The sequence below is a fragment of the Macaca thibetana genome, chromosome 2, assembly GCF_024542745.1.
Source record: "Macaca thibetana thibetana isolate TM-01 chromosome 2, ASM2454274v1, whole genome shotgun sequence".
Taxonomy (NCBI): domain Eukaryota; kingdom Metazoa; phylum Chordata; class Mammalia; order Primates; family Cercopithecidae; genus Macaca; species Macaca thibetana.
The window spans coordinates 104281046-104295621 of NC_065579.1; the positions used below are offsets into that span (position 1 = coordinate 104281046).

At 46.3% G+C, this 14576-nt stretch overlaps 1 protein-coding gene across 6 annotated transcripts in view; it reads left to right on the forward strand.

The window, feature by feature from the left end:
• The window catches only part of RBM6 (RNA binding motif protein 6), a 127756-nt gene that overhangs the window by 8890 nt on the left and 104290 nt on the right, over window positions 1-14576 (forward strand). For 4 of the 6 annotated variants that reach the window (XM_050780738.1, XM_050780736.1, XM_050780739.1 and 1 more), the window contains exon 2: window positions 13928-14037. In XM_050780738.1, coding sequence (XP_050636695.1) covers window positions 13994-14037 — 44 coding nt within the window. In that variant the 5' untranslated portion in view covers window positions 13928-13993. Of the gene's footprint in view, window positions 1-13927; window positions 14038-14576 lie in introns of those variants that run through there. The other 2 variants (XM_050780740.1, XM_050780743.1) reach the window with 2 other exon arrangements.

Sequence of the window (14576 nt, forward strand, 5' to 3'; positions counted from 1 at the left end):
TTTTGTTAATGCTCTGCTGAATCATAAAAAAATTATGAAATAAAAAGAATAGGTCTTGTTGATTCTTCTTTTTACTTACCTCCCCCTATTTACCCCATCTTACTTTATCAAAGAAAACATTTCATTTGAAACTTAACTGAAGTACATTCTCCCAGAGAGGAAAATCCTTCAGGACAACAATTTTTATTTTTATTTTTTTTGCTTGTTTTTTTGAGACCCAGTCTCATTGTGTCGCCGAGGCAGGAGTGCAGTGGCGCGATCTCAGCTCATTGCAGCTTCCACCTACTGGGTTCAAGCAATTCTGCCTCAGCCTGCCGAGTAGCTGGGACTACAGGCGCCTGCCACCATGCCCAGCGAATTTTTGTGTTTTTAGTAGAGACAGGGTTTTTACCATGTTGGCCAGGATGGTTTCAATCTCATGACCTTGTGATCTGCCCACTTTGGTCTCCCAAAGTGCTGGGTATACAGGTATGAGCCAAGGCGATCGGCCAATTTTTTGTATTTTTAGTAGAGACAAGGGTTCACCGTGTTCGCCAGGATGGTCTTGATCTCCTGACCTTGTGATCAGCCCACCTCTCAAACTGCTGGGCTTACAGGCCTGAGCCACCGTGCCCAGCCTTTTTATTTTTTTATTTTATTTTATTCTCAACCTCCTGGGTAGCTGGGATTACAGGCGCATACCACCACGCTCAGCTAATTTATGTATTTTTAGTAGAAATGGGGTTTCGCCATGTTGGCCATGCTGGTCTTGAATTCCTGGTCTCAAGTGTTATCTACCTGCCTCCGTCTCCTAAAGTGCTGAGACTACAGGCATGAGCCACTGCGCCCAGACTACACTTAAAATTTTCAAATTGAGATCTTTTGCGGGGCAAGGGTGCTTCTTGCAGCCACTAATTCCAGCTCTTGAGTGCATATTAAAGTTGCTACTGTTTAAAAACTTGTAGTTGGATCCAGGGAGTGGGTAGGTGGTCAGAGTAACCCTTGCTTCTTGGTGTCTCCTTGATGCTCTTAGCTGAATATCCTGTGTAGCCCACAACATTTACTTTGGGAAAAAGAATGAAAGGCAAAACATTAAAAATAGAATTACCATATGATCTAGCAATTTTACTTTTGGATATATATCCAAAATAATTGAAAACAAAGAAAAAGAAAAACAGAGTCTCGACGAGATATTTGTACCCATGTTCACAACAGCATTATTCACATTAGCTAAAATGTGGAAGCAACCCAACTATTCATTGATGGATGAATAGAAAAGGAAAATGTGGTATGTACATGTAACTGAAAATTATTCAGTGTTAAAAAGGAAGGTAATTCTGACATACTACAACATGGATGAACCTTGAGGACATTATGCTAAGTGAAATAAGCCAGTCATGTAAAAGACAAAGACCATATAATTTCACTTATATGAGACACTTTGAGTAGTCAAAATCATAGAAACAAAATGGTTGTCAGGGATGGTGTGAGGGATGAATCAGCAGTTACTATTTCTTTTTTTTTGTTTTTGTTTTTTGAGATGGGTTCTTGCTCTGTTGCCCAGGCTGGAGTGCAGTGGTATGATCTTGGCTTACTGCAACCTCCGCCTCCCAGGTGCAAGCAATCCTCCCACCTCAGCCTCCTCAGTAGCTGGGACTACAGGTATGTTCCACCTCGCCTGGCTAGTGTGTGTGTGTGTGTGTGTGTGTGTGTGTGTGTGTGCAATCCTCCCACCTCAGCCTCCTCAGTAGCTGGGACTACAGGTATGTTCCACCTCGCCTGGCTAGTGTGTGTGTGTGTGTGTGTGTGTGTGTGTGTGTATGTGTGCGTGTGTAGACAAGGTTTTGCCGTGTTGCCCAGGCTGGTCTCGAACTCCTGAGCTCAAGCAGTCCACCTTTTTCAGCTTTCCAAAGTGCTGGGATTACAGACAAGGGCCACTGTGCCTGGCCTTTACTATATTTTATTTTATTTATTTATTATTTATTTATTTATTTTGAGATGAAGTCTTACTCTGTTGCCCAGGCTGGAGTGCAGTGGCGCAGTCTTGGCTCACTGCATCCTCTGCCTCCCAAGTTCAAGTGATTCTCCTGCCTCAGCCTCAAGTTATTATTATTATTATTATTATTATTATTTTGTTTTCTTGAGACGGAGTCTCACCCTGTTGCCCAGGCTGGAATGCAGTGGCGCAAATTCAGCTTACTGCAACCTCCACCTCCTGGGTTCAAGTGATTCTCCTGCCTCAGCCTCCCCAGTAGCTGGGACTACAGGTGCCCACCACCACGCCTGGCTAATTTTTGTACTTTTAGTAGAGACGGGGTTTCACCATTTTGGTCAGGCTGGTCTTAATCTCCTGATCTTGTGGTCTGTCTGTCTCGGCCTCTCAAAGTACTGGGATTATAGGCGTGAGCCACCACGCCCTGCTTTATTATTATTATTATTTATTTTTATTTTTATTTTTTTGTCTGAGATAGAGTGTTGCTCTTTCACCCAGGCTAGAATGCAGTGGCACGATCTTGGCTCAGTACAGCCTCTGCCTCCCGGGTTCAAGTGATTCTCTTGCCTCAGCCTCCCAAGTATCTGGGACTACAGGTGCGTGCCACCGTGCCCAACTAATTTTTGTATTTTTAGTAGGAATGGCATTTCACTGTGTTGGTCAGGATGGTCTCTATCTCTTTACCTCGTGATCCACCCGCCTTGGCCTCCCAAAGTGCTGGGATTACAGGCATGAGCCAGTGCTCCTAGCCCCAGTTTTTGTATTTTTAGTAGAGACGGGGTTTCAGCATGTTGGCCAGGCTGGTCTCAGACTCCTGACCTCAAGTGAGCTGCCCACTTCAGCCTCCTAAAGTGCTGGGATTACAGATGTGAGCACTGTGCCCAGCCCCTTTACTATGTTTTAAATTAGGTTACTTGTTTTTCTTTTTTTTTTTTTTTTTGGAGACAGAGTCTTGTTGCCCAGGCTGCCAGGCTGGAGTACAATGGTGCCATCTCGACTCACCACAACCTCTGCCTCCCGGGTTCAAGCGATTCTCCTGCCTCAGCCTCCCGAGTAGCTGGGATTACAGGCATGCACCACCACGCCAGCTAATTTTGTATTTTTAGTAGAGACGGGGTTTCTCCATGTTGGTCAGGCTGGTCTCCAACTCCCGACCTCAGGTGATCCACCTGCCTCGGCCTCCCAAAGTGTTGGGATTACAGGCGTGAGCCACTGCGCCTGGCCTATTTTTCTTTTTGTTACTGAGTTGAAATCATTTTTTATATATTTTAGATACAAGTCACTTATCAAATATGTAATTTGCACAAATTTTCTCTCATTTAAACCAAAAAATTATACAGATGGGGGTTTTGCTGTGTTGCCCAGGTTGGTCTTGAACTCCTGGTCTCAAGTGATCCTCTGACCTTGGCCTCAAAAAGTGCTCTGATTATAGGCATGAGCCGATGTGCCCAGCTTACCTTTTTTTCTTTTCCTTTTTTTTTTTTTGAGACAGGGTCTTGCTCTGTTGCCCAGGCTGGAGTGCAGTGGTGCAGTCATGGCTTACTGCAGGCTGAAACTCCCATGCTCAAGTGATCCTCCCATTTTAGCCTCCCAAGTAACTGGGACCATAGGGGCGTGCCATCACACCTTGCTAATTTTTTTTTTTTTTTTTTTGAGATGGAGTCTTGCTCCATCCTAGAATGGAGCAATCTTGGCTCACTGCAAACTCCACCTCCCAGGTTCAAGAGATTCTCCTCTCAGCCTCCTAAGTAGCTGGGACTACAGGCGTGTGCTACCACGCCCAGCTAATTTTTGTATTCTGAGTAGAGATAGGATTTCACCATGTTGGCCAGGCTGGTCTCGATCTCTTGACCTTGTGATCTGCCTGCCTTAGCCTCCCAAAGTGCTGGGATACCAGGTGTGAGCCACTGCACGCAGCCTTTTTTTTTTTTTTGAGACAGTCTCACTCTGTCACCCAGGCTGTAGTGCAGTGACACATTCTCGGCTCACTGCAACCTCTGCCTTCTGGGTTCAAGTGATCCTCCTGCCACAGCCTCCTGAGTAGCTGGGATTACAGGCATGTGCCACCACGCCTGGCTAATTTTTGTATTTTTAGTAGAGACAGGTTTCACCATGTTGGCCTACCTGGTCTTGAATTCCTGACCTCAGATGATCTGCCCGCATCAGCCTCCCAAAGTACTGGGCTTACAAGTGTGAGCCACCACGCCCAGCTGGACCTGGCTAATTAAAAAAAAAATTTTATAGGCTGGGCAGGGTGGCTCAGACCTGTAATCCTAGTATTCTTAGAGGTGGAGGCGGGGTAATCGCCTGAATCAGGAGTTTAAGACCAGCGCGGGCAACATGACAAAATCCTGTATCTACCAGAAATACACAAAAAAATTATCCGAGCATGGTCGTGCATGTTTGTAGTCCCAGCTACTGAGGAGGCTGAGGTGACAGAGTGAGATAAGGTCTCAGAAAAAAAAAAAAATTTGTAGAGACAAGGTCTCAGTATTTTGCCCAGGATGTTCTCAAACTTCTGTGCTCAAGCCATCCTTGTGCCTCAGCCTCCCAAAGTATTGGAATTACAGGTATGAGCCACTGTGTCTGGCCTATGTATAGACTCTTAATTCTGTTTTCTTGGTCTGTATGTCTATACTATATCAATGTCACACTGTCTTGATTACTGTAGCTTTGTGGTGAGTTTTGGAATTGGGAAGTGTCAGTCCTCTAACTTTGTTGTATATATTTTTTTTTTTTTTTTTTTTTTTGAGACGGAGTCTTGCTCTGTCGCCCAGGCTGGGGTGCAGTGGCCGGATCTCAGCTCACTGCAAGCTCCACCTCCCGGGTTTACGCCATTCTCCTGCCTCAGCCTCCTGAGTAGCTGGGACTACAGGCGCCCGCCACCTCGCCCGGCTAGTTTTTTGTATTTTTTAGTAGAGATGGGGTTTCACCTTGTTAGCCAGGATGGTCTCGATCTCCTGACCTCGTGATCCACCCGTCTCGGCCTCCCAAAGTGCTGGGATTACAGGCTTGAGCCACCGTGCCCGGCCTGTTGTATATATTCTTTTCTGTTTTGCTCAGATATTACCGGGTTGCAAATATTTTGCACACTTTTTTTTTTTTTTTTTGAGATGGAGTCTTGCTTTGTCACCCAGGCTGGAGTGCGGTGGCGCGATCTTGGTGCACTGCAAGCTCTGCCTCCCAGGTTCACACCATTCTCCTGCCTCAGCCTCCCTAGCAGCTGGGACTACAGGCACACTCCGCCATGCCAGGCTAATTTTTTTGTATTTTTAGTAGAGACGGGGTTTCACCATGTTAGCCAGGATGATCTCGATATCCTGATCTTGTGATCCACCCGCCTCGGCCTCCCAAAGTGCTGGGATTACAGGCGTGCGCCACTGCGCCCTGCCTTGCACATGTTTTTAGAACTTAATACATAATAGCTTATTCTGTATCAATTAACATAACTACTTTATTTATTCTTAGAGTTGCATAGTGTTTTTTTTTTCTTTTTGTTTTGAGACTGAGTCTCGCTCTGTTGCCCAGGCTGGAGTGCAGTGGTGTGATCTTGGCTTAAGCAACCTCTGCCTCCTGGGATCAAGCCTTGGGATCCTCCTACCTCAACCACTGCAGTATTTGGGACTACAGACACCTGCTACCACACCCAGTTAATTTTCGTATTTTTTGTAGATACAGGGTCTCTACTGATGTGCATTTACGCTTTATTTTATATATATATATGTGTGTGTGTGTATATATATATGTGTATATATATATATAGAAACGAAGTTTTGCTCTTGTTGCCCAGGCTGGAGTGCAGTGGCATGATCTTGGCTCACTGCAACCTTTGCCTCCCAGGTTCAAGCAATTCTCCTGCCTTAGCCTCCTGAGTAGCTGGGATTACAGGCGTGAGCCACTGCGCCCCGCCCAGCCCTGTTTTTAAAAAATGTATCCTAGGCTGGGTGCAGTGGCTTACGCCTGTAATCATAGCCCTTTGGGAGGCTGAGGCGGATGGATCACCTGAGGTTCAGAGTTCGAGTCCAGCCTGGACAACATGGTGAAACCTTGTCTGTACTAAAAATACAAAAATTAGCTGGGTGTAGTGGCAGGCGCCTGTAATCTCAGCTTCTTGGGAGACTGAGGCAGGAGAATCGCTTGAACTCGAGAGACAGTGGTTGTAGTGAGCTGATATCGTGCCATTGCACTCCAGCCTGGGTGACAAGAGCAAAACTCTGTCGCAAAAAAAAAAAAAAAAAAAAAAAGTATATATATATGTATATATATTCTACTAATATTTTGTGATTAGAGAGTTTAAACTATTTACATTTAAAGTAATTACTGATAAGTAGGGACTTTTGCCATTTTGCTTCTACTGTTATATTTATTTATTTATTTATTTATTTATTTATTTTTTTTTGAGACAGAGTCTTGCTCTGTCGCCCAGGCTGGGGTGCAGTGGCCGGATCTCAGCTCACTGCAAGCTCCGCCTCCCGGGTTTAGACCATTCTCCTGCCTCAGCCTCCCAAGTAGCTGGGACTACAGGCGCCCGCCACCTTGCCCGGCTAGTTTTTTGTATTTTTTAGTAGAGACGGGGTTTCACCGTGTTAACCAGGATGGTCTCGATCTCCTGACCTCGTGATCCGCCCGTCTCGGCCTCCCAAAGTGCTGGGATTACAGGCTTGAGCCACCGCGCCCGGCCTACTACTGTTATATTTAGCTGATTGTTTTTTTGTAGTGAAATTTTGTTTTGTTTTGTTTTGTTTTTGAGAGCGTGAGACTGTTGCCTAGGCTTTGGTGAGCAAAATAGTGCAGTGGCACAATCTCATCTCACTGCAACTCGGCTCAAGTGATCCTCCTGTCCCAGTCTCCTGAGTAGCTGATACTGCAGGTGTGCCACCACCATGCCTGGCTAATTTTTGTATTTTTTGTAGAGATAGGGTTTTGCCATGTTGCCTAGGCTGGTCTCGAACTGGGCTCAAAAAATCTACCTGCCTTAGCCTTCCAAAACGTTGGGATTACAGGCATTAGCCACTTTTCGCCCCCAACCCTCATCCCTTCTTTTTTTTTTTTCCTTGAGTCGGAGTTTCTCTCTTGTTACCCAGGCTGGAGTGCAATGGTGCGATTTCAGCTCACCGCAAACTCTGCCTCCCGGGTTCAGGCATTCTCCTGCCTCTGCCTCCCAAGTAGCTGGGATTACAGGCATGCACCATGAAGCCCGGCTCATTTTGTATTTTTAGTAGAGATGGGGTTTCTCTATGTTGGTCAGGCTGCTCTTGAACTCCCGACCTCAGGTGATCTGCCCGCCTTGGCCTCCCAAAGTGCTGGGATTACAGGCGTGAGCCGTCACGCCTGACTCACCCTTTTTAAATTTTTATTATCTTTTTTTCTTTTTTTTTTTTTTTTTTTTTTTTTTTTTTTGAGACGGAGTCTCGCTGTGTCTCCCAGGCTGGAGTGCAGTGGCGTGATCTCGGCTCACTGCAAGCTCCACCTCCCGAGTTCACGCCATTCTCCCGCCTCAGCCTCCCAAGTAGCTGAGACTACAGGCGCTTGCCACCACGCCCGGCTAGTTTTTTGTATTTTTAGTAGAGACGGGGTTTCACCATGTTAGCCAGGATAGTCTCCATCTCCTGACCTCGTGATCCACCCGCCTCGGCCTCCCAAAGTGCTGGGATTACAGGCTTGAGCCACCGCACCTGGCCTCTTTTTTTTCTTTTTAAGAGACAAGGTCTTGCTGTGTTGCCCAGGTTAGAGTACAGTGGTGAGATCATAGCTCACTGGAGCCTTGGACTCCTGGGCTCAAGTAATCCTCCCGCTTCATTCTTCCCAAGTAACTGGAACTGCAGGCATACACCACCTGCCTTTTTTTTTTTTTTTTTTAATTTTTCATAGAGATGGGGTCTCACTATATTGCCTAGACTGGTCTCAAACTCAAGCAACTGGCTTCCTGAAGTGCTGGGATTACAGATGTTAGCCACTGGCCTGTAGTGAAAATGTTTTGACTCTCTTCTCATTTTCTTTCTTTTCTTTTTTTTTAAAGTAGAGATAGGGTCTCAGTATATGGCCCATGGTGGTTTCAGACTCCTGAGCCCAAGCAATCCTCTCACCTCGGCCCGCCAGTGCTTGTCATGCTAGGATGACAAGCATGAGCCACTGTGCCTAGCCTCTTCTCATTTTCTTTTTTTCTTTTTAGTGCATAAGGAGGCAACCTCATTTTCTTATGTGTGTATTCTAAAGATATATTTGCAGTTACCATGGGAATTACACTTAACATCTCAGTTATAATCTAATTTGAATTTATACTAACTTAAGTTCCATAGTATACAAATCTCTGCTCCTATCCAGCTCCTTTCTCTTCCCTTTTCTGTTAAGTCATGGATTACATCTTTGTAAATTGTATCTCAGTAACCTAGATTAATAATTTTTTATGCATCTGTCTTTTAGATCACATTGAAAATGATAAAGCAGGAGTTACAAAGCAAAATTGCAATAATGCTGGTTTTTACAGTTGCCCCTGTATTTGCCTTTACCAGAGATCTTTCTTTTCTTTCTTTTTTTTTTTTTTTGAGATGGAGTCTCGCTCTTTCACCCAGGTTGGAGTGCAATGAATGGCACGTGCGATCTCAGCTGACTGCAACCTCTGCCTCCTGGATTCAAAAGATTCTCTTGCCTCAGGCTCCTGAGTAGCTGGGACTGTAGTTGTATGCCACTACACCTGGCTGATTTTTGTATTTTTAGTAGAGACGGGGTTTTGCCATGTTGGCCAGGCTGGTCTTGAACTCCTGACCTCAGGTGATCCACCTGCCTCGGCCTCCTTAAGTGCTGGGATTACAGGTGTGAGCCACCATACCCGGCCGAGATCTTTATTTCTTCACATAGCTTCATGTCTAGCTTTTTAAAATTCATTCTGGGCCAGGCGCGGTGGCTCACGCCTGTAATCCCAGCACTTTGGGAGGCTGAGGTGGGCAGATCACGAGGTCAGGAGATCGAGACCTTCCTGGTTAACACAGTGAAACCCCATCTCTACTAACAATACAAAAATTAGCTGGGTGTGGTGGTGGGCGCCTGTAGTCCCAGCTACTCAGAAGCCTGAGGCAGGAGAATGGTGTGAACCGGGGAGGCAGAGCTTGCAGTGAGCCGAGATCGCGCCACTGCACTCCAGTCTGGGTGACAGAGTGAGACTCCATCTCAAAAAAAATTAAAAAGGCCGGGCGCAGTGGCTGAAGCCTGTAATCCCAGCACTTTGGGAGGCTGAGACGGGCGGATCACGAGGTCAGGAGATTGAGACCACCCTGGCTAACATGGTGAAACCCCATCTCTACTAAAAAATACAAAAAACTAGCCAGGTGCCCGCCTGTAGTCCCAGCTACTCTGGAGGCTGAGGCAGGAGAATGGCGTAAACCTGGGAGGCGGAGCTTGCAGTGAGCTGAGATCCGGCCACTGCACTCCAGCCTGGGCGATAGAGCGAAACTCCGTCTCAAAAAAAAAAAAAAAAAAAATTAAAAAAATTCATTTTGAAGAATTCCCCTTTTTTTTTTTTCTAAAAACAAAAAAACGGAGTCTCACTCTGTTGCCCCGGCTGGAGTGCCGAGTGCTGTGGCATGATCTCAGCTCACTGCAACTTCTGCCCCCCAAGTTGAAGTGATTCTCCTGCCTCAGCCTCCTGAGTAACCCGGGATTACAGGCGCCTGCCACCGCACCTGGCTAATTTTTGTATTTTTAGTAGAGGCGGGTGTCACCATCTTGGCCAGGCTGGTCTTGAACTCCTGACGTTGTGATCCATCCACCTCGGCCTCGCAAAGTGCTGGGATTACAGGTGTGAGTCACCGCGCCTGGACTGAAGAATTACCTTTTAGCATTTCTTACAGGGTCTGTATAGTGGTAATGAACCTCCCTCAGCTTTTGTTTATCTGAGAATGTCTTAATTTTTTTCCTTTTTTTTTTTGAGACAGAGTCGTGCTCTGTCACCCAGGCTGGAGTGCAGTGGTGTGCTCTTGGCTCATTGAAAGCTCCGCCTCCCGGGTTCACTCCATTCTTCTGGGTTCAAGCCATTCTCCTACCTCAGCCTCCCGAGTAGCTAGGACTACAGGCGCCCCTCATCACACCCAGCTAATTTTTTTTTTTTTTTTGTATTTTTAGTAGAGACGGGGTTTCACTGTGTTAGCCAGGATGGCCTCGATCACCTGACCTCGTGATCCACCCGCCTTGGCCTCCCAAATTGCTGGGATTACAGGTGTGAGCCTCCATGCCTGGCCAATGTTTTTCCTTATTTTTTTGAAGGACAGTTTAGCCATATACAGAATTCTTGGTTGGCAATTTATATTTAGGGTTTTTTTTTTTTTTTTAGATGGAGTCTTGCTCTGTTGCCCAGGCTGGAGTGCAGTGGCATGACCTCGGCTCACTGCAACCTCTGCCTCCAGGGTTCAAGTCATTCTCCTGCCTCAGCCTCCCAAGTAGCTGGGACTACAGGTGCTCGCCACTATGCCCGGCTAATTTTTTGTATTTTTAGTAGAGACGGGATGTCACCATGTTGACCAGGCTGGTCTCGAACTCTTGACCTCAAGTGATCCACCCACCTCAGCCTCCCAAAGTGCAGGGATTACAGGCATGAGCCACTGCGCCCTGCCTAGGTCTTATATGATCATACATTTTGCCTTGGCATTCATATGGCTTTCTGAATTTCCCCATATACATGTTTCTTTGGAATGTCCTAATTTGCCGAAGAATTTCACCTCAACTTCTGTGGGCATCTATCTGTAATCTCTTGCCCCAAGTGCCTGTTAGTCTGTAGTCTGCTTTGCAGCTTTCATTAGCAATACCTGCTGCTTTCTCTGCCTGAATTTTGTGTTAGGTTGAAATAGAAGCATGCACCTTATGTGTGTCCTTCAAATACCCCCCGAGACAGGGTAGAACAGATATGTACGATAATTTGCAAATAAGGTCTGCTTTGCTCTTTGAGGGAGGAGCTGGGAATTGGGCTTCTTCTGCTTTAAGACAAAAACCACTGCCATGCTGGAAAGGGGGTAGGGCAAGGGTGAATAAAAACACTACAAACTTTCCTTCTGTTTTGAAGATGGCTTTTTCTTGATTGGATATTTGCTTGTAAACCTTGGACTCTTTTCTAAAACTCAGTCACAGTTGGTTCAGACAGTTACTGCTTGTTTTTCTGATATTTCTATGGAGGAATGAGACCTTGAAACTTCCTAGTCTGCCATTTTGATGACCTATGGGCTGTCTTTTTACTCTCTTGATAGTGTCCTTTGATACACAGAAGTCTTTAATTTTGATGAAGTCCGTTTATCTACTTTTTCTTTTAAAGTTCCTTGTGCTTTAGGGGTCATATTTAAGAAATCATTGCCAAATCCAAGGTCATAAAGATTTGCCTCTTTTTCAGTAGCTATAACAAAGGTCCTGGAAATAACTTCTCATCTTGACTTGAGGTATATGTCTGTCTTCAAAGCAATGACTGTGGTGAGGGTGATAGATTATTCTGATTGGTCATGCTGGATGGTGTCCGATCAGGTCTGAGACAGTGGGGTTGATACTACAATGCCGTTTCCAAAAAGGAAGGGCTAATGAGCGCTAGAAAAATCAGTAAATACTTACTTCATTTAGTAAATGTGAAGCATTCATAGTTCATTGAAAAGTTTGTGGTGCCCAGAATACTTTTTTTTTTTTTTTTTTTTGAGACAGTCTCACTCTGTTTCCTGAGCTGGAATGCAGTGGTGTGATCTTGGCTCACTGCAGCCTCAACCTCCCGGGTTCAAGCGATCCTCCCACTTCAGCCTTCCAGGAAGCGGGGACTACACATAGTCAGCATGCCTGGCTAATGTTTGTGGTGTTTTTTTGTGTTTTTTTTGGTTTGTTTTTGTTTTGTTTTGTTTTGTTTTTTGAGACAGAGTCTCGCTCTGTCGCCCGGGCTGGAGTGCAGTGGCCGGATCTCAGCTCACTGCAAGCTCCGCCTCCCAGGTTCACGCCATTCTCCTGCCTCAGCCTCCCGAGTAGCTGGGACTACAGGCGCCCACCACCGCGCCCGGCTAATTTTTTGTATTTTTTTTAGTAGAGACGGGGTTTCACCGTGTTAACCAGGATGGTCTCGATCTCCTGACCTCGTGATCCGCCCGTCTCAGCCTCCCAAAGTGCTGGGATTACAGGCTTGAGCCACCACGCCCGGCCTGTTTTTTTTTTTTTAAAGATGAAGTCTCGCTCTGTCGCCCAGGCTGGAGTGCAGTGACATGATCTTGGCTGACTGTAGCCTCCGCCTCCGGGGTTCAAGCATTTCTCCTGCCTCGGCCTCCTGCGTAGCTGAGATTATAGGTGCCTGCTACCACACCTGGCTAATTTTTGTATTATTATTATTATTTTTTAATTGAAACGGAGTCTCGCTCTGTCCCCCAGGCTGGAGTGCAGTGGCACGATCTTGGCTCACTGCAAGCTCCTCCTCCCGGGTTCATGCCATTCTCCTGCCTCAGCCTCCTGAGTTGCTGGGACTATAGGTGCCTGCCACTGCGCCCGGCTAATTTTTTGTATTTTTGTAGAGACAGGGTTTCACCGTGTTAGCCAGGATGATCTCGATCTCCTGACCTCGTGATCCACCCGCCTCCACCTCCCAAAGTGCTGGGATTACAGGCATGAGCCACCGCGCCCGGCCAATTTTTGTATTTTTAGTAGAGATGAGAGTTCATCATGTTGCTTAGGCTAGTCTCAAACTCCTGACCTCAAGTGTGCCACTTGCCTCAGCCTCCCAAAGTTCTGGTAATTTCTGTATTTTTTGTAGAGATGGGGTTTTGCCATGTTGCCCAGGCTGGTCTCAAACTCCTTGGCTCAAGTGGTCTGCCTGCCTTGGCCTCCCACAGTGTTGAGGTACAGGAATGAGCCACCGTGCCCGACCCCAGAGTACACATTTTAATTAAAAATGTATTTTTCTGGCTGGGCACAGTGGCTCACGCCTGTAATTCCAGCACTTTGGGAGGCTGAGGTGGGTGGATCACGAGGTCAGGAGTTCGAGATCAGCCTGGCCAATATGGTGAAACCCTGTCTCTACTAAAAATATAAAAATTAGCCGGGCATGGTGGCGCATGCCTGTAGTCCCAGCTACTCAGGAGGCTGAGGCAGAAGAATCACTTGAACCCGGGAGGCAGTGGTTGTGATGGGCCGAGATCATGCCACTGGACCCAGCCTGGGCAACAGAGAGAGACACTGTCTCAAAAAAAAAAAAAAAAAAAAGTATTTTTATTATTATAAATTTATTATATAAATGTTTAAAAGTGACTTCCAGCTGGGTGCGGTGGCTCATGCCTGTAATCCTAGCACTTTGGGAGGCCGAGGTGGGCGGATTACTCGAGCTCAGGAGTTTGAGACCAGCCTCGGTAACACGGTGAAAACCCGTCTCTATTAAAATACAAAAAAATTAGCTGGGCGGGCCGGCGTGTGCCTGCAGCTACTCGGGAGGCTGAGGCAGGAGAATTGCCTGAACCTGGAGGTTGCAGTGGGCTGAGATCGCACTGTTGCACTCTAGCCTGGGCGACAGAGCGAGACTCCATCTCTTAAAAAAAAAAGAGGCCGGGCGCGGTGGCTCAAGCCTGTAATCCCAGCACTTTGGGAGGCCGAGACGGGCGGATCACGAGGTCAGGAGATCGAGACCATCCTGGCTAACACGGTGAAACCCCGTCTCTACTAAAAAAAATACAAAAAACTAGCCGGGCGAGGTGGCGGGCGCCTGTAGTCCCAGCTACTCGGGAGGCTGAGGCAGGAGAATGGCGTAAACCTGGGAGGCGGAACTTGCAGTGAGTCTAGATCCGGCCACTGCACTCCAGCCGGGGCGACAGAGGGAGACTCCGTCTCGAAAAAAAAGAAACAAAAGACCTTCAGAGTTATTGCTGTTGATGTGGTCCCTGATAAACCAAGCAGTGGGAAACTAGTTTAGCTTTTAGTTCACATTCTAAAATACTAATTTTTGTGGTTTATTTTGTACAGGTACTGCTATAACCAGAATTTGGTAGAAAAAGGATCTACTCGTTGGGGCCCTCTTGATAAAAAGAGATGTGGGGGGATTCTCGACCTGCAAACAGAACTGGACCTTTTCGGTAAGTTCTGAAATTTTAATATTGAAATTGCCAGTGTTTTAATTATAAATATGTAACATTTTGGGCTACTATAAATGCAGATGATTTCTCTGTGGAGAAATAGTTTTTGATTTTTTAAAAACAGAAACTTGACCGGGCGCGGTGGCTCACGCCTGTAATCCCAGCACTTTGGGAGGCTGAGGCGGGCAGATCACGAGGTCAGGAGATCGAGACCATCCTGGCTGGTTGCCGGCGCCTGTAGTCCCGGCTACTCGGGAGGCTGAAGCAGGAGAATGGCATGAACCCGGGAGGTGGAGCTTGCAGTGAGCCGAGATCATGCCACTGCACTCCAGCCTGGGTAACAGAGCAAGACGCCGTCTCAAAAAAAAAAAAAAAAAAAAAAAATAGAAAATCAATTTGGAAAATAATTTCGAAAATGATTGTGAGACTGAATACCCAGCATGCCAAATGTTTTGTCATATAACATTTTAAATTTTTATTTATTTATTTAGTTTTTGAGACAGAGTCTCACTCTCTCTCCCAGGCTGGAGTGCAGTTGG